The 20,667-nt window shown below is 45.4% G+C and overlaps 1 protein-coding gene across 1 annotated transcript in view; it reads left to right on the top strand.

The window, feature by feature from the left end:
* Positions 1-20,667, top strand: part of LOC138487893 (NXPE family member 1-like) — a 367,830-nt gene that overhangs the window by 155,219 nt on the left and 191,944 nt on the right. The window contains exon 3 of the mRNA XM_069614516.1: positions 269-978. Within this exon, the coding sequence (XP_069470617.1) occupies positions 269-978 (710 nt within the window). The remainder of the gene's footprint in view (positions 1-268; positions 979-20,667) is intronic.

Raw genomic sequence — 20,667 nt, 5'->3', positions numbered from 1 at the left:
CAACAATTCTAGGAGAACCTACTTCTTATCATCGGACTTGTCACCAAAGTGTTTATGTCATTTAGAAAACATACATTTTCTTGAATATTTCTGAATTATCTTTGAGACACTAGCTATGCACTTTGTCAACCATTACATTGAAAACCAAGTGCTACAAGTGCTACATGTTCAGCCATTTTGAACTTGCAAACATCCACTGCCATTGTGAATGCATTAGATATTCAACATTTCCATACATTCATAATTGTATCTTTCTTTTCCACCAAAGCTGCAAAATTTCAGGTATTTTTACAGAGATTGCGCAGAGGACCCTCAAGTGAAGGTGGAGGTAAAGATCGCCGTTACTGAAACTGACTTGGAAATTACTGAAATCTTTAATGAAATTAATAAGACGATAAGCAATGTCCCTTTTATCCATTTGAACCGCACGACAAGTGCCGAAAAGAGCAAGGTGACGATATTGGACCCCAAAGACAAGTATTGCATTGGTGATAACCTAACAGTTCAGATTGATGTCTATGATTTCTCTGGCAAGAGAAAACAATATGGAGGAGACTTTATAAGAGCCAGAATTTACTCTCCAGAAGTCAAAGCAGGAGCATCTGGTATCATTGTGGACTTGAAGAATGGCTCGTACCATGTTCATTTTACTTTATTTTGGGAGGGTAAAGTTCGAGTTCCTCTGCTGCTAATGCATCCCAGTGAAGGGGTGTCGGCTCTCTGGAGGGCAAGGAACCAAGGTTATAAGAATGTGTATTGGATGGGAAAGTTTGTCAACGGAACACGTGATGTTCAAACTGAATGCGGATTAAAATTCAACACCACGGAAGAGTTGTGTGAATACCCAAACCACTGCGATGGCGAAATATTTTACTGCATAAAACCTGAGCATGTACCATGTAATGAGCTAAAAGCGATGGCAGCCAGAATACGGCAAAATTCCTACCTGACCGACTTGGAAAAAACCATCTTTGACAAGTAAGGAGACTGGTTAATGTGGTGGCTTTTGTGCAATGCCTTGTGGGTCCCATGAGGCTGGTGTATGATAATGGCACATAAATACTTAATTGAACTTTGTATACTCATATTAAACCTATTCTCACTGAGGAGACTGTTAATCACAGCAACATTTTTTATTTCACTGCAGTTGTATTTTTACACAACATGTTAAGTGATGGGGCGATAATAGAAAGATAATGCTATTGTGGTTTGGGCCAATTTGGAAACTATCTACCATAGTTTTGGCAGCTCCATAAATACATGTTAGAGTTGCAAACAACTCTGCAATATACAATAAAGTGCATTGCAAGTTGGTAAATTCTACGTCCATGCGTACCAAGCAGCTTGGACTATGCGTGGGATTATTGAAACTAAAGGGTTATTATGCGTATGGTGGTACATTGAAAAATAGGGACTATTTCAAATACTGCCATATTGTATTGACTCCTTATGGGTTTTGAGGTACTCACCTCATGAAATATATTTTGATCTCATTAAGAAAACAAACTCATGCCAGGGAAAGCCTTGATGAACCAACAAGCAGTGACCTGTGACTATTCACAGGCCACTGATCCAAAGGTTTGTTGGCATGTAGATTTTCATGAGTCATGTTTGGGGGCCAGCGACACCTGCCCCAAAAGAACCCCTGTACTCATGTCCCCGCACTCCACCCCAGGCCTCCCTTGCATCCCCAACGCCTTAAACATGTTAAACCTCTTTAAGATTTTCAGTGCAAGATTGATATAGATGTATGATGGGGTTTAACCTTCCCCAGTAATCAGTGGGGGGATGCTAGGCCCCATGTAGGACCATGGGGCATGCATAGGGCCCAGTGCGGGAAGGCAGTAGGGAAAACCTCAAATGTTTTTAGATGAATCTCTAGAAAATGGAAAGTTTATTGGACCTTGCACAAACTAAAATTCTAGTTGTTCGAGTTCCCCCTCAGCTACTTTGCCAAGTGCATTGAAATACTGATTACATATTACAAGGATTTCCCTATAATTGTAACTTCTCCCGAAAGGATGAGGTTACAATGTGTTTGCCCACTTATGTGCCATAATAGATGCTTTAGTGCTCCCTTTTCCCTTTTGGGATATTCTCAAGGCACAAGGACCAGTATAGCAATAACATATGCCGTCGCTGTGATAACGTGAGTGTAGAGACACTGAGACATGTCCTGATTGAATGTCAAGATACTCGCTTTAACAGGATCAAAACGCTATCAAGATTTGCTGACAAAGCATTGTGACTGGAGACCCAATCTTTTTGTGACCCACAATGCTCTGGACATGAAAGACTTTTGACATGGGCAGTGATAATTCTTCTACGCAACCTCAGCCTCTTAAAGTGAGACTATGTATGAAGGGGTGAATCTTGGAAATTCATACCTTTCCTTGCTTATTGTGTGCCTGTTTCTTCTATCTTTTCTTCTTTTAGTATGATTTTATAGGACCTGTAGGCTTAAGCACACATTTTATGAATTGATATCTTTTTGTTTTAACTTTCTTTTCTATCGCCATCATTTTGTGAAAAGTAAAATTTGTTTTATTTGTCTTGACCGAAACACAATAATAACACATGTTTTAAAAAAGATAGAACAATGCAGGGGATGAACTAAGTGAGGGCATATGCCTCTATTATGCTCATATTCTCACCACCTTGGTGGAGGATGAAGCACAATGGGCAGAAAGGCATTTACTAATCCTGTACACATTTTCCGTCATACCTCACAAAGGGATACTCTGCTTTTGCAGGTCTCAGACCCAATCATAATCTTGCCCTCTGAGTCAAAGATTCTTAAAAGTGAAAGAGTCAGGCAAATCATACTGATTCATGATGATCCTAATGATATGAACAATTTTCCGTCCTTTTTTATCCATGCCCCAAATTGCTATATCAATGGGAAGTATTTTGTACTATGTCTTCATTTCTAATGTCCAGGTACACAAAGCATTGGTATGAGTTTCCCGGAAACGCCCAGGTACACCCAACATTGGTGTGTGTGTGTGTGTGTGTGTGTGTGCACTTTGCTGGTATGCGCAGTTTGTGTCTGTGCGGGGCACTGTGTGTGTGTGTGTGTGTGTGTGTGTGTGTGCATGTGTGTGAGTGGTTGTGTAGGAGGGGGCAGGGTGGTGAGTGTTTCTGTGTGGGAAGGGCATGCAAGATTGTGTCAGTGGCATTAGTGTGGTTTGTCAATAAGTGTCCGATTGAGTGTGTGTAGGCAATATGTGTGGGCGGGCTGTGTTTGCAGGGTTACTGTGTGGGAGGACAATTGATGGGGCTGCGTGTGTGTTTATGAGAGCAGTACATGTGTGGGGGCAATGTGTGGATGCAGTGTTTGTGCGTAGGAAGTGCAGTGTTTGTATGTGAGTGCGTGTGTGTGGCCAGTATGTGTGCGGGGGCAGTCTGTTTGGGGGGAGCAGATTGTGATTGAGGGGGCAGTGTGCGTCCCCGCAGGAAGAAGTGTGTAAGTGGGCAGTTTATTTTGTGGCAGTGTGTGGGTGTAGTGTGTGGCAATGTTAGTGTATGTTGGCAGTGAATTTGAGTTAAGTCTGTGGATGTGTGGAGGTCAGTGCATGTGGGGGCAGTGTGCATGTGAGGGAAGTGTGTGTGGGTGTCTGGGGGCAGAGTTAGTTTGTAGGCACACTGTATAAGGGCAATGTGATTGGGCCATGTGTGTGGGACAAAAGGAACCAACGAAACCAAATGAACCCCCACCAAAGGCAGAGGCCCCTGGCCGGACCGTACACGGAACTCCAGAAAATGATGGACTACATGCGGGAGGATTTCACTGCCCTCCATTCCAAACTCAACGATATGAGTGGGACATTAAGCTCTATTAAAGCCCGGATGGAGAAGACCGACACCAGAGTGATAGAGGTAGAAACCAGGGTCAGCCTGGCAAAGACCATATCGGTGTGCTCCGAACTGAAGTGGCCACTCTTTCCAGACGGGTCCAAACGGTCAGCAAAAAGAATTACGACTTGGAATCACTGTACAGGTGTCCCTGAAGACAAAATAGACGGCCCTATGGAGGAATACGTGGAGCGCTACCTTCTCACTCTACTGGATTTCCCTAAACTCTCGCCTCAGTTTGCAATTGAATGGGCACACTGATCCCTGGCTGCGAAGCCCAAGCCAGGTGCTCCCCCTCACCCCATCATCGCACGACTTCTAAATTACTGAGACAGGAATGCTTTGTTACGTGCTGCAAGAACCAAAGTCGAACTGCTGCTCGGCTCCGCCAGGATTTATCTATACCCGGACTCAGTAGATATCCAGCAGGAGCGCTAAACCTTCCTAGCCATTAAGAAAAAACTACGGGAGCTGGGTGTCAAGTATTCCATGCTGTATCCTGCAGAACTGCGAATCAAGCACGCAGACTGAGTTTTCTTCTTCACTATCCCAGAGGAGGCTTCCAAACCCCTTGATGATCACTTCCCGGGCTGACAGAGGACTCGTGTCACCCCTGCAAACACTTCTGTTCTCTCCTATAGGGGGAAGTCTCCTTCACTTGCCCATGTGACCGGCAATGAGCTTGTCCGCTTGTATACTCTCTACAACAATTCAACCTTGTTGGAACAATTTGAGACTAGTTCCAGTTCCACCCACGGTCTCTACTAGCCTAATCCCTGTTTTTTGAATTGTACACCACACTTTGCTTAGTTCATGCTCGCTCTGGAGTAACGGCCATTGTAGGTGCCTTTCCCCGGCTTACTACGTGTGAGAGAAAATAAAATAACCACCCCTGTCGGGGAAGGAGGCACTGAGACCCGGCTGCAAGAGTTCAAAGGATGGTTTATTTCTCCAGCTAGGAAATAACCCCAAAAAAAAACCCTTCCAAACATTTACATCATACTTGTGTATATATATCAATTAAAGTAACTCTAACAAAAAATGCTAAATGGACCCGATTGGCCAGGCGGTGTAGTGCTGTAGGTGTGGGTGGCATATCTTCCTTCTGGTTGGATATCTTGTGCTCCACGCAGGTCAGGGTCCGGTCACTGTGGTCGCTACCTAAGCTAATATGTTGCATTCGAAAAACACTAAATAACAAATTATCTAAAACATTTTATGCTACTTTTCATATTTCTACACAAGTTACACATAATAATTGTCAGTACAATTGGGTCATTCGGGGCTTTAATTAGAGGCCTTGACCTTTATTGTGCATGTAAAAGAATCAAGGTGTGTTTCACATATCTCCTAAACTTCAAACCTATTAATATGAGAAAAAATATATATTGTAGTAAAATGCTTAAGGTTAGTAGTGGGTGTGTTGGGTGGGTTTCGTAGCACAGGGGAGGGTCTGGCACTTGAAAGAAATACCTTACAGGGAGCGCAGGGTCAAGATGGCAATAAATTGTTCTGAATGGGGGTGGGTGGCTTGCACGTTTATGGGGGCGAACGAGCAGAAAGTGCTTAGCTCATCCTGGTTCACATGCTGGTAGTGATCTCAGAGGAAGAAAACTGTATCATATTGGTTGTTGCAACTTTCTCCGGCTTCTGCGTGAGAATGGGAGCGCAAAGCTTTTCTTTGCAGGGGGAGTGCAAGGGTGGGGGCCAGCCAGCTGCCTGCGCACCTTGTGTGTGTGTGTCTCTGTCCTTGGCTGCTGCGGTGGAAGGGGAGCTGAGTATTGCTGTACTATCGCAGTGAGGCCTGTTTACCCAAGATGGAGTCGAAAGGGGGCACAAAAGATGGATGCCCTGTGTCCTGCTCAGTAGTCCCATCTATGTAGCAGTCAACCGTGGTTAACTTTACATAAGGGCAAGGGGCAATGCCACTACCGGAGGCACGTGGTCCAAGCCTCGTACTGAGGAGTGTACGGCACGAGGTGGCCTGGGGAACCCTCACTCCCATGCATACCCCCCTTTCGTTACATCTAAAGAAACAAACTATTTATCTCGTTATTTCCGTTCTCCCTTCGGTAGTGCTCAGCTTCAGCCACAGCCTCATCCCAAGCGGGTGTACCCTTTATTGGCATCCATGCTTTGCACACACTTCTCAAGCTGTTACCTCTTCTTGCGTATTCTTCTGGGGTGACCATTAAGTATATCCCAACATCCCTATCTAAATCTATCCAAACCTCGTTATACCACAGCAAGTTCTTTGGTTCTTTAATGATAGTGTGATGTAGATTATCGACCACGTCCCCATACTGCCTATAGATGGCAGTCATTCTATACTGCGGTGTGGTGTATTCTCCAGTTTGTACTTGGGCATCTATCATGGTAGCCACCGTTGTCTGTCAGCCCACTGTTACCATGATCATCGCTGAATTAGGCATATTATTTTCACAGCATCTAAGTCCCAGTTGGCACACACAGAATATTAGGAGAAGAAAGACAATAATGGGAATGAGTATCTTCGCTGCTATGTTCACCCATGAAGGTATCCAGCTGAACAGATTGTCGAACCACGTGTTGTTGTCTGCTCCACCTTCTGCTTTCATTCTTTCTCTTAAATTATGCAGTGCTGTTATCACTTGTGACAGTGTCCCGTTATCAGCATCTGAAGTAGGTACGAACGTGCAACACTCCCCCCAATTCTTTTTTCAAACACCACCGTCCACTGCTGTGATAAGACCTAAGACATATCTGTTTTGCATCGTCATCAGGCGCAGTGCACGGAGCTCTATTTTTATGATGTTGAATCCTTCTTCAGTGTCGTTAGCCAGCTGGATGAGCTCCCAGCGTGTTATCTGCAGCCATTTTGCGTTTGTCCTTGCTTGAACGCCTGGTGCTAAAAATGATGCAAAAAATGTCTCTGCAGATGAGGAAAGCTTGTACTGCTGCGGTATTTCAGCAAGGAGTTCTCACGATTTGGAGGTAATATAATTGGATCTTTTGCTGCGTGACAACTTAGTTCTCAGTGCTTCCTCTGACAATAGTTCGTATGCTGGGGGCTCCGTGATTGTCTCATCGGGCGATGTCGATGGTTCAGCCGATTGCCCTGCTGCCGATATGTCAGCCGATTGGCCTGCTGTCGAACTGTCAGCCGAAGGCCTTGCTGTAAACTGAACCTGGCTCTCTGGTATCACCATTAGTGCTGAGTGAAGTATGGCTAGGGCACAAGTTCCCCTCCAGGATGCTGGGAGATGCAGGTAAGCTCGATTGCCACAGATCCAGTATATGTCCATTAATGCAGCAGTGCCTTTTTTCATATATGGTATTATTAAAGTCTTATTGCACTGCTGTGCTGTTCCCATATTCGCCTTCCCTTCTCCATAGAAGCAACGTTAGTGCGGTATTTCCCTTTGAATCTTTATGGGTCTCTCCAGGAGTGTGACCCATGTCAGATTGGTGATATGCTGTGACCAGATGGGGATGCACGTTTCTTTTGCCCACTCGTATGTTTCGTCTGGCAGCCCTCGAAGCCCCTCAGCTTTGCATTTAATCGTTTCATCATGCCACTTGTCGTCTGCATACCTTGTCCCTTTTATGATAAAAAATGGCTCTTGAAGGCAGATTACTCCTTGTCGTCTGCTGGTGCATGTTTGTTCGTTTTCCAGTTTTTCCATGGCGACTGTGTGTGCCTGAAATTTCTTTTTTATTCTACACAGCCAAACATTGGGCCTCAGACAAGGGTACTTTCTGTGGAACTAACATTTTTGGGGTTCCAGTTGCATGAGGAATAAGTGAGCACACGCAGCAACTTTCATTACTTGCTTGCTTTGCTGCGGCGCTCATGTCTGAATACCATTTATTTGATTGGTCAGGGTGTCGGGGGTCCTCTAATTCATCTAACCCCAGGTTATGATAAATATCATATCTGTTTTTTCCTGCCCCCCTTTTTCTCCTCCTTCTTTTGTTTTTTAATTGGGTACCAACTTGTTGATATTGCAGCGGGAATATTCTGGACCATGCATCATCAATGTTGTTCATGGTGACATGTGTGTATTCAGTAGCGGTTTCTGGTGCCGTGTGTGTGTGTGTATGCTTGTATTTCTGGAGTTAGTCAACCAATAGTAATCGTCATTTACATTCCATCCAAGCTCTATTTCCTTAGCCATAGTATTACTCAACAATGGAATAGCAGTTTTGTTTATATGCGATTGTTCATAGGGTGACGTTGTATTTATACTATTCGATTCAACGTTATAAGTGTCCTTCAAAATGGTTGTTACTCCAGTCCATATTAGTTTAGACCCTGGTTTTGTCATATTAGCCCCGCTCCCCCCTTTGTTCATTTCATTTGCCACAAATAAAACAACATTATACCAAATAAAATAAAACATAATTATTGCAAATAATATGGCAGCATATTTTATAACGCATTCCACATTACTTAATCTACTGGCCCTAGTGGCATCCCTATTTCTATCTAACATTTCAGCCTGCTCAGCCGTTTCGTCGCATTAGCTCATGTTGAATCTATGTGGGCAAGACAAATTTGTTAAGTCATCATGAAAAGAAACATATTTGCAATTGTTCATTCTTTTTCATCTTTTTGCTCAATTAGGCATTTAACAATTTCTTTCCATTTATCATAAAAATAATGATGAAAAATAGAAAAAATAACACTATTCATATGAGATTTAAAAAGAAAAAAGAGAGAGAGAAAGACAGAATATATTTTTAAAAAATTGCTTTTTCGCTATTCTTTCCCTGTCTTAGTTGCAATTTTCATCATTTCAGACCGTGTTAATGATGCCATCCACACAGTCTGTTTCATTTTGGGGGAGTGCGACACTGTGCGCCCTTCTCACATCTGAGAGGTGCACCCAGTATTTCAGTCCCTTCACATTAACTGCAGTTGGGGTGCTGTACACCACTGTGTATGTACCATGACATCTTGGTGAATTCCACCTTCTTACAAAACTTCTAACATAGATGTGTTCCCCTGGCATTAAAGGCCCCTCCGGGCTATCTGCTGCCGGCATGGAGGTGTCTGTTGCTACATCTTCAGTAAATGGCAGAGCAATTTGTTTTGCTATGCTGCGTACTGCGCGCGTTAGCTGTGCTAGGTATTCCTTAAACTCTTCCCCCAGCACTGTGGCAGCCCTGTGTGCATCAGACGCCCTCCTAACAGGAGAGAGCGGCGTGTGCATTCTTTTCCCCATCACAATTTCGTGCAGGCTTAAATGGTGATCCTTGCATGGTTGATTTCTGAGTTGGAACAGTGCTAGGGGCAGACAAAATACCCAATTTTTTTTCAACGTGCTGCATAATTTCGATAAATTGCTTTTGAGCAGCCCGTTGATCCTCTCTACAACTCCATTGGTCAATGGATGATGAATCGAACATAGTTTATGTTTCACTCCCAGAAGGGAGGTTACTTCTTTGAAGAGATCATTCACAAAGTGCGTGCCGTTGTCTGAACGGATCACGTCACATATTCCCCACCGCGAGAATACTTCTCGCACAAGGAACTTGGCAGCACATTTTGTATCAGGATGGGGACAGGGGCCCGCTTCCACCCACCGTGAAAAAGGGCATACCACCACAATCAAGTATCTCGCTCCATTACATCTTTCTCCCATATTGGCGTAGTCGACATGTAGTTCTCTGAATGGACCTGTAGGGCGTGGCAAAGTGCCACGCAGGGTTCGTAATGTCATTCCTGAATTATAAGTTTGGCATGTAGTACATTCAATCACAAATTTAGACAAGTATTCGTGCAGATTGGGAACACACCAATCCTCCTGAATGTCTGAGGCGATGTGTTGTTTTGCTACGTGAGCTGGGAAATGCAGTTGTTGAAACGCTACTTCTAATAATTCTACAGGCATCACTACCTTGCCTGTCGTTTCCTGTCTCCAAATGAGATCAGTGGCTGATTGTTTACATCCTCGTTTGCCCCACAACTCATGCTCTTCCGGTGGGGCCCTTCTCTGGAGTTCTATCAATTGTGCTATGGGCGTGTTACTGTATGCTTCTGCTGGTGGTTCTGCTGTGGCTGTTTTTACAACGTACTCTGATGTTGGTGTCTTATTGAAGTACGAGGCCTCCTTCGCTGCTGTGTCGGCTGCCGTGTTCCCCAATGAGACAGCGTCTGTGTTATTGGTATGGGCTTGGCATTTAACCACCGCCACTACCGATGGCTCTGCTAAAGATTCTATTAGTTCATTTAGTAACGTGGCATGTTGTACAGGGGAACCCTCTCCTTCGCCAGCGTGATAGCCCTGAGCGAACTGTGGTGGTGACGTAAGCTGAGTCTGAATATATTGTTACGGCACAATCTTTGGCTGTGTAACGCACTGATTAGTGCAGTCAGTTCGGCTGCTTGTGCAGAGTAATGTGAGGGGAGGCGCTTTTGAACAATCACTTCGTATGTGTCTTCTTCCATGCGCACTACTGCCATCCCCACATGTTTCTCTCCTGTCTCTGAGTTTATGGATGCTGACCCGTCTATGAAATAGATTTCTCCTTCTGTAAGGGCATTTTCTCTTGCTTTGGGAATGTCATCGCCCTCTCCCTCATACGTGCTACAATCGTGTTCCTGTAAATTCTCAGTTGTGCATGGCTCTCTAATGAATGTGGCTGGGTTCACTGTCTTGCATCCGACCACATGTACATTTGGACTGGATATTATTATTTCATAAGCAGATGCTCTGTTTTGTGAGAGTAGATTTTGATCTTTCCAAGATAGCAAATAATGAGTGTTCCGCATATAGCGTCGCTGAACATCCCATTACGATCGTGGCACTTTTCTCAATGGCGAAGGCCACTGCAGCGAGGGCCTGTTCGCAAGCGAAATGTCCCTGCATTACTGGGTCTAATATTCCACTGTAGTACGCTAATGGTTTGTGGCCTAGCAATATCTTTTGTGTCAAATACTGCTGTCATCAATGTTCCATTGCTGTGTGAAAACAGGAAAAATTCCCTTTCATAATCTGGATTTGCAAGGACTGGGGCGTCTGCAATAAGGTCTTTTAATCGAGAGAATTGGGCAATTGTCTCAGGTGTCTATTTTATTGGAGCCTTGTTCTTCTGTGCTTCCTTCAGTGCTTGTAGTATTGGCCGTGTGTATGCTGCATAATCGAGAATCCATGCTCGGCAATAGTTACATATGCCAAGAAATTTCTGCATGTCCTTCACTGTTTTTGGTATGATAGTGTGTCGAATGGCAGCAGCTCTGTCTGGTAGTATTCTTTTTCCATCTTTAGATATTTGCTGGCCGAGATATACAACATCTGCAAGGCAGTATTGTAACTTTCCATTGTCCACCTTGTATCCCTTGGCAGCCAATACATTAAGCAATGTTATCGAGTCTTCTCTACACTCTTCTGTTTTGCTGCAGACGAGTAAATCGTCTACGTACTGTATAATGGTGCTCCCTACATCTATGTTGCCGATGTCTTCTCGTAGTACTCTGTTAAAAATGCTTTGGCTCTCGCAATACCCCTGTGGGAGTCTGCGGTGTTCATAGCTGCTGTTTCCTAATGTAAAGGCTGTAAGGTACTGCGACTCTGTTGCGAGTGGCAGAGAGAAAAAGGCATTTTTCAGATCATTGACAGTGAAGCAAGTTGCCTCTTTTGGTATACTGCACAATATTGATGCCGGGTTAGGCACTAATGGGAACTCTTTTTGGATGACGTCATTGAGTGGGCGGAGGTCCTGGACCATTCTCCACGCCCCTCCTTTCGCTTTCTTAATCAGAGAAATCGCTGTGTTGCATGGGGAAGTTGATGGCACTAAGATACCTTGGCTTAGAAGTACATTCACTGTTTCTCTAATACCTTCCTCTACTTCTTTGGATATTGGGTATTGTTTCACTCTGGGTGGGAGGGCACCTGGTTTCAGTTTTATCTTTAAGGGAGTCACCTCATGCAACAATCCCACATTGTGTGGCCCTGTAGTCCAAATTTCAGGTGCTACCCTGGCCATGTCTTCCTCAAATATTGTCAGTGGGGCCTTTATGTTAGCCATGAGTGGGTTGTGTATTTCTCTATATTGGATCATAATGTCACATGGTATGCTTATTTCCATTATTATTTCTCCATCCCCTCATAATCGGTAAACAATTCTTCATCAATTATATCTTTTAGCATTATGTTCGGCTCTATGAATAGCACACTTCTCCATTCGCGTCCCTGCGCGTCCAGGCCTATGACCACTATGCGTTTGTTGGAAACTTGAACTGCCTCAATGTCTATAGATATAATTGTGCCTGGCACTACATCTGTTGGTGTGATTGGGCGGAATATGAAGTCTGATGGTATTCTCCACTCTTTTTGTGTTATTTCAGGCACTACTCTGGCTAATACCTGTATTCCATAGACGAACATGTCCATGTTAATGGGGATCCCTCTTACTGCAACTTCCTTTGTAATCGTGCTTATTATCAGGAGTGCTCGTACGGGGCATACCCCTGGCGTCGAGCACACTATCCCTCTTTCAGTAAAGGCTATGGTCATGTTTAACTTACTGAGCAAGTCTCGTCCCATCAAATTGATTAGCGCGTCTTTGTAATACAATAAGGGTGCTCGCACGGTTTTTCCTCCTACTGTTACATCAGGATCTTTTGTGTAAGGAACTTTTAAAATAGCCCCAGAGAACCCCTGCGTCTCCAAATTTCTTCCCGAGAGCTGAAACCGCCCTTCTGTGAGACATGTTTTTTCTGCTCCAGAGTCTACCATAAAGATAAACTGCTTGTTTCCTATCTCTGCCGCCACTAGTGGTTCCTCATTTGCACTTTGTGTGGTGCATAGGACTGGACACGCGAGTGCTCCCTGTGGGCTGTCCTAGTCTTGGTATCTTTGCTGACCTGGCACTGAAAGAACGTTGTCACCTACGACCGTTACGCCACGGAATGGTGCAGGGGCACCGTTTGCGGTCGCTGCAAAAGGGTTATTATTTATGTTCCCTACTGAGTTTTGTCTTCCCATGGGCTGTAGTGCGTTTTGCTGTTGTGGCTGCTGCTGCTGTTGTGGGGCTGGTTGTCTTTGTTGCATTTGGGGGTCATAGCAGTACTGATCTTGTTGTCCCCCTCTCCCTATTGGAGCTCCACAAGGGCTACCTGGGTGTGGGCAGCCCCACCCTTGTTCATTGTTCATGGGCTGCTGCTGCTGAAAATACCCTGAAAGTCACATTCTACAATCTTGCGAATAATGTCCCCATCTTCCACAATTCCAACATGACCCCTGTTGTCCTCCTCTTGGTCCTTGCCCACCATACCCTCTGTTTCCCATTCCTCCATATCCTTCCCTCTGCCCACGGTACCCACCTCTTCCTTGGGCCAACCTGTTCTGCCACTGTGATCCTTGGCATGGCTGCTCCTCTCCGTTCCACTGTCCTTGGTCCTCTCCAACCCACTGCGCTGCTATCCCAATGTGTCTTCCTCCCGCGTTTTCCTCTCCTTCGTTTCCTCTGTCTGCGGTTACGCTGGCAGTAAGGGCGGCAACCTTCACTAATTTCGTCTGCAATAATTTTGCTTCGTCTGCCAGCCTCTTTTGCGTGACCTCCTTTTCTTTCTCTTTTATCCTCCTCCAATGGTGTACAATTATGCTCTGAATTTCAGGCCACCCTTTGGCTTCGATCCCAGCTATTTTGTCCAAGGCCTTCTGCACCTCTTTCGGCAACCCCTTTTTAATGATAAAATAAAATAAAGCTGTTGATTGATTCCATGCCGTACCAGTTTCGCTTCTCCATAAGTCTTGCACTCGCAAAATGAATTGCGCAGGGTCCTCGTTCTCCATCGTGCACTGCATCACTGCATGCAAGTCTGGAACGTCTGGAAATGCACGCCGCAATGCATCCCACACTTGTGCTCTAACATTATTGAATGGTGATCCATCGTGGCGATCACAGCACATTGTTACTCCCGGGAACCCTGCCCTTTCCCAGATTGTGTCTGCTTGGTCCCCGATTGCTGATACTAATAAGCTTTTCACATCACCTATAGCTAACGGCACGCCGGCCATGTTTTTCTCAAATACATGTATCCACTTACCTGCTCCTCCGGTCAGCGGAGGAGGAGTTTTAACAGGTTGTTTTTGTCCATCTGGGCCCACAGAATATAGTTTGGCTTACCTGCTCCTTTATGTATCAGTGGCATTTGTAGTTTCTGTTTCTTTCCTGTTTTGCTCGTTCTCCCTTTTTTCGTTTTACTTACTAGTATGTTTCTTGTCCTCCCTGTTCGTTGTCTTAATCTACCTTGCCATAATGGTGGTGATAGTGTGTCTGTGTAATGGCAGTTTGGCAGTGGGGAACCTTCTGCGGCAGCTGCCTCTTCGTATTCATCTAAATCATCCCATACTTCTTCTATCTCTGACTCTAGCTCGTTATTATCCTCCCAGTTTTCCTTGGGTTCGCTTCCTTGTCTTTCACCCAGATCTCCACTTTGTTGATTCTCCGGTGTGTTTGGGCGTATAATTCTTACTGGCTTGTTATTCAATTGGAACATGAACTGTCCTGACTGCCACTCTTGTTCTTGTCTTTGCTGTGATGACGTCCCTTGCCATGCTATAGATTGTCCTGATAACAAGGCTGCTGGGGTTGCATTGCTTACTGCCCCTATCGGGGGTACCTTCCCTCCCCATGGCAACATTTGCCCTTTGTCACATAGAGCTCTTAACCGCGTTATTTCCATTTGTGCGTGTGCTAGCTGGCGATTTAAATCGCCTGTTAAACATGCTATGTCCACAGGAGGCACACTTTTGGGGCCGTACAGGCCTCCTTTGTCATATGGTGGAGGCTCGGGGACTGTTGCCCCGCCCTGAGCAGTGGGGATGGGTGGAATATACAGGGGTTCACTAAACCCTACTGCTGGCCTGGTCATTAAGAGATAGATTTTTGTTACTTAGTTCTCGGTTGTAGTTGTTGAGCACTCCCCTTTTGGTGTCCCGCTTACTTCTTCAGGTATTTTCTGCTTTTCTAACATTCGCCATAAATCTAATACTTCTCTCCGGTTCTGTAACTGTTTCCCTTTGTATCGTGCTGGAAAATGTGTTGATACTAGGTCCAACACTCTTTTGTCGAATGACCCTCCTTCTGGCCAAATTGGTATAACCCCATCTCCTTTTATCTCAGTGATCCACTGATTGTGATACTTCTGCATCCTGTCACTATATAGTGGAAGGTGCTGGCAAATATGTGCCAGTGGCGTTACTCCCCCCATGGCAATGCTTCTTTTTCTTTCTTGTGTGTTCTGGTACCCTTGAGTCCCTTCCCACCTCTCACTTGATATGCCAGTTACAATATGTGAAAAATACGTTCTTTATCTAAGCTTGCAATTATGGTATGTCACATTAGCTGTTCTTTCTGAGAGGTGTTACCTGGTCACCTCTCACAATTTATTTATTTGCCTATTATTCATTAATCAAAAAAGTTACTTGTACTGAAATATTTTAGCGTGTTCAACGAAACATGTACACAAAGCAGACGACAAACATATAATCATGCGACATAGACATGCACTGCCTGCGCGCGTTTGTTCTTTCCCTATTCCCGTTACTGTCCCTGATTTTTCTTCTTCCCTATTCTACCTACTATTTCGCATTCACTCCCCACCTCTTTCACCTTTATTATGTCTCAAGATTTCTTACTTCCACGGAAAAAGTATATTCTAAAAACTACTCCGAGTCTACTCAATATACGAGACCCCTACTATTTTTTCTTTATCTCTATTCTGCACTTGGTCGGGACAAATGCTACGCAGCGCCGCCTTCTACCCTGTACAGGCTAGGATACCACTTCTCTTCTTCTCACTTCTTACAACACCTAATGGCCATATAAAGGATAGATCAGAAAAGCCTCACCGTCACTCACACAGACCCTATTCTTAACTACCTTCCTTTTGTTTGCTAATTCCCTTCTTCCGGTATTTCCCCTTACCTTACTTTGGGGTCTTTGCAACCGGGACTCCACGTGTTCAGTCAGGTACTCAGAGGGTCGCCGCTCACGGCCGGACCTCGCTCAGGTCCGTCCCCCAACCAAGCCGTGGCCTGCCTTGGCGAGCAGCCTTTTCGATCGGGTATTCGTCAACCGGGAACCCTTGACCCTTTCTTCTTGGTGTGCACAGTCAGGTCAACCGCAGAGGCGATGGTTTTGCTGGGGGCACCCTGGATCTCGCTGCCGGGCGGTGCAGGCCTTGAGGCACCTCTCTAAATCACGTTGCGGGGTCACCAAAAATGTAGGTGCCTTTCCGCGGCTTACTACGTGTGAGAGAAAATAAAATAACCACCCCTGACGGGGAAGGAGGCACTGAGACCCAGCTGCAAGAGTTCAAAGGATGGTTTATTTCTCCAGCTAGGAAATAACCCCAAAAAAAAACCCTTTCAAACATTTACATCATACTTGTATATATATCAATTAAAGTAACTAACAAAAAATGCTAAATGGACCCGATTGGCCAGGCGGTGTGGTGCTGTAGGTGTGGGTGGCATATCTTCCTTCTGGTTGGATATCTTGTGCTCCACGCAGGTCAGGGTCCGGTCACTGTGGTCACTACCTAAGCTAATATGTTGCATTTGAAAAACACTAAATAAAAAATTATCTAAAACATTTTATGCTACTTTTCATATTTCTACACAAGTTACACATAATAATTGTCAGTACAATTGGGTCATTCGGGGCTTTAATTAGAGGCCTTCACCTTTATTGTGCATGTAAAAGAATCAAGGTGTGTTTCACATATCTCCTAAACTTCAAACCTATTAATATGACAAAAAATATATATTGTAGTAAAATGCTTAAGGTTAGTAGTGGGTGTGTTGGGTGGGTTTTGTAGCACAGGCGAGGGTCTGGCACTTGAAAGAAATAGCTTACAGGGAGCGCAGGGTCAAGATGGCAATAAATTGTTCTAAATGGGGGTGGGTGGCTTGCACGTTTATGGGGGCGAACGAGCAGAAAGTGCTGAGCTCATCCTGGTTCACATGCTGGTTCTCATGCTAGCAGTGATCTCAGAGGAAGAAACTGTATCATATTTTTGTTGCAACTTTTCGGCTTCTGCATGAGAATGGGAGCGCAGAGCTTTCCTTCGCAGGGGGAGTGCAAGGGTGGGGGCCAGCCAGCTGCCTGCGTGCCTTGTGTGTGTGTGTCTCTGTCCTTGGCTGCTGAGGTGGAAGGGGAGCTGAGCATTGCTGTGCTATCGCAGTGAGGCCTGTTTACCCAAGATGGAGTCGAAAGGGGGCACAAAAGATGGATGCCCCGTGTCCTTCTCAGTAGTCCCATCTATGTAGCGGTCAACCGTGGTTAACTTTACATAAGGGCAAGGGGCAATCCCACTACCAGAGGCACGTGGTCCAAGCCTCGTACTGAGGAGTGTACGGCGCGAGGGGGTCTGGGGACACCTCACTCCCATACACCGTCACCGGCTCACGCACAGGCCCCAGGCAGAGCTGCTGCAGTTGCAGTTGGGTTGATGTTCTCTTGAGGTTTCACCCCTCTGATTGAGAGAGGGGTGAGGGTGGGGGTTTGAGGGCAGGGTAGAACGATTTAAAAAACTGCTTGCCACGCGACCGAGGACTCGAGATCCAGTCCGTTTTCTGGATAACTATATTAGTATGTCATCCCTTTGTGTCTGGCTGATAACCTGCGAAGCATATTTCGACCTGGGCATGCTTTCACAGATATGAACCTACCGTCTTGATGGCGGATGAATGCATTGGTTTTATGAGCTGGAATATCAGGGGGCTGGGTAACCCGACTAAAATTCGTAAATTACAACTGTATGTGGAACGCCACAGGGTGAAGATACTTTTTCTACAAGAAACCCACTCATTGGCTAAAAGGTGCGAAGGGTTCGCTAGATCATGGGGTGCCCAGTGCTACTACACTCCCTAATCCATCCAAAACCAAGGGCTCATGACCCTTATCCACAGGTCCCTCAAATGTGTACACAAGGTAATGCATGCTGACACCATGGGATGCTATCTCTTGGTATTTGACTCTCTCCTCGGAAGAGAAGTGGTTCTCCTTATCCTCTATGGTCCCAATGTCCATGACCCCGAATTCTTTTCGCACCTTTCCCCCCTGTTGCTAGAGTTCCCCCTCATTCCCATTCTCTGGGGCAGAGACTGTAATACCATTGTCGACGTTGACCTAGATCGGTCCGGCACTAGGCCTCGCCAGCTCACCAGGGCCGCTAAAGCCATCATCGAGGTGCAGTCACAGCTGGGTTTGGTAGACGCATGGAGGCTGGCACACCCTGACTCTTGTGTCTTTTCCTTTTACTCCTCTGTTCACGACACACTCACTTATTAACAGATGGTTAGTCTCTAATATCATTATGAGAACTATTGTCCAGATGACCATCCTTCCTAGACCCTTCTCAGATCATAATGCACCAATTCACAACTTGCACCTACTTAATTCTGCAACCTACTACTTCCTTGTGACCTTTACTTATAGCCATAGAGCTAGGGTCCTGCTCTGCACTAGCAGAAGTATCCAACCACTCTTGACTTATAATAGTCATTTCGACTTTAACCTGATTTGCTCTAGCATATCTGATGGGCCATAGGCAGCCTATTTCTGCACAATATTAGCAATTTCAAATCCAGCCTATGCCTGCTTTGCTGTAGCATAACTGAAACTGCCTTTTTTTGCATAATATTAGCAATTTCGAATCTAGCCTATGCCTGCTCTGCTGTAGCATAACTAAAACTGCCTATTTCCGCACAATATTAGCAATTTCAATTTTGGCCTACGCCTGCATTGCTCGACCAAATTGAATCTACCCTCCTCCTTTCCCTATTACCAAAACTGAAACTAGCTATCTATACCCATCTCTGCCAATTCACAGCTCTAGCCAAACCTGCTCACGCCCACACCCCTGCAACTTTCTACTATGCCCAACCTATAGCCACCTAATCTGGCCTTAGCCCAGCAGCCCAGCCAACACGGCTCTCCTAACTATGCTCCCGTGGCTCATCCTCACCATGTTCCCTTTCTGTTTCATGAACAACAATATACAATGTAGCAGCAATAGCTACATACCTTACTATAATGGACCAGCTAAACTCGGCTGCCCAAGCACCACCCTATCCCCTGTCCCACACCCGTCCTACCCACCATACCACCTTTCCCACACACTGTTCACCAACACCACACTACTAAAATCAGCGCCACACCAGCTAACACCCTACCCAACACCACCAACCCCACTGAAGATGACTGCACTGTTACCAACCCCAACCCTCCTAATCTACCAGGATACCGCCCCACAACCAACCCCACCTTCCCTGACCGCAATAACAGACTGGGCACTAGACTCCACACCACATCTAGCAAACTGCCCATAACACCTATGACCAAAGCCACCGACAAGAATAGTATGAATGCCACCAATACGGCATCTCTAAAAGGGGCACTACTCAATGTCAGATCCCTAGTTGCTCACCCCGCCGAAATTGCTGACATCATCCTTTCAGCAGATCTCGACTTCCTTGCTACTACAGAAACATGGCTTCATGAAGCAGCAGGACCTTACCTAACGCTTACCATTCCCGACAACTACTCCATCCTTAGAGCTGACAGACCTAATGCTCGTGGAGGAGGTTTAGCAGTCATATTCAAATCCTCACTCGACATCAGATCCATCACTTCCCTCCCACTAAAATCATGCGAGCACCTCACCATTAAAATACAAACCACCCCTAAGAGCACAATTACTCTGCAACTAATATACAGACCCCCAGGTCCCATAGGTACCTTCGAGGAAGACATTACCTCCCTCATAGCCGAGACCTCTAAGCCCCACTCTCAAAATATCATTCTAGGAGACTTTAATCTAGGGTACAACGACCCTAAAGACACTCCTGCCGCCTCCCTGGCTAACGCCCTATCGGAGCATGACTTTAGTCAAATTATCACTCTATCCACCCAACAGAAAGGCAGAACTATCGACTGGGTCGCGGCCCATAACTAATATCACCTGCAAAGCCCCACAACCTCTGGTATGGACTGACCATTCCCTCAAGCAGCGCCCCCACCCACTAGCCTGCATGACTAGAAACAAGCGCAACATTACTGCAGAGACCCTTACACCTCTGGTTCTCCCCCTCCTAAACACGCTCCCAGCCACTGCTGACCTCAACCTTCTAGTCAACACCTACAATGACGCCATGACTAATGCCATTGACGCCGTTGCCCCACTAAAGCTACGCAAAGGTAAACCTAAAGTTCATCTGAACTCTTGGTACACACCTGAACTCAAAACACTCAGAAAATATAAAGCCAAGATGGAAACCTTATGGAAAACAAGCCCCTCAGTAGAAAACAAAACCAATCTCATGACCATCTCCTCCCTTTACAAGAAAGAGATAATCTGCACCAAAAAGGAAGCTTATAATGTTAGAATAACTAATGAACTATCCTCTGCTAAAGAACTCTTCACCATTCTGAAGGAATTGGAAAACCCCAACCCACCGACCGACACTTGTGTGAAAGACAAGCCATGGTGCACCAGCATCCAAAATGCCTTGGCCAACAAAATCACGGGTCTTCAAACCAAAATCGAGACTAAACAACTGCAACTCTCCAACAGTAACAACTCCACACCTAGCACATCCGCCCCGTCCAATATCACAACCAGTTTCACATTCAAAATGGTCACTATACCCGAACTCCAAAAAATTATAGCATCTCTCAAACCGTCTGATTGCAAAGGGGATAGTTGCCCTGCCCAGATCATCAAAGATGCGGCGAGAGACCTAGCCCCCTTCATCTCCAAACTTATAAACCTATCCTTCTCGACTAATTCTGTACCTAACAACTTGAAAC

This window comes from Ambystoma mexicanum, chromosome 9 (genome assembly GCF_040938575.1).
Source record: "Ambystoma mexicanum isolate Mex_15411 chromosome 9, UKY_AmexF1_1, whole genome shotgun sequence".
NCBI lineage: Eukaryota > Metazoa > Chordata > Amphibia > Caudata > Ambystomatidae > Ambystoma > Ambystoma mexicanum.
This window is presented reverse-complemented; position numbering and strand designations above follow the sequence as displayed.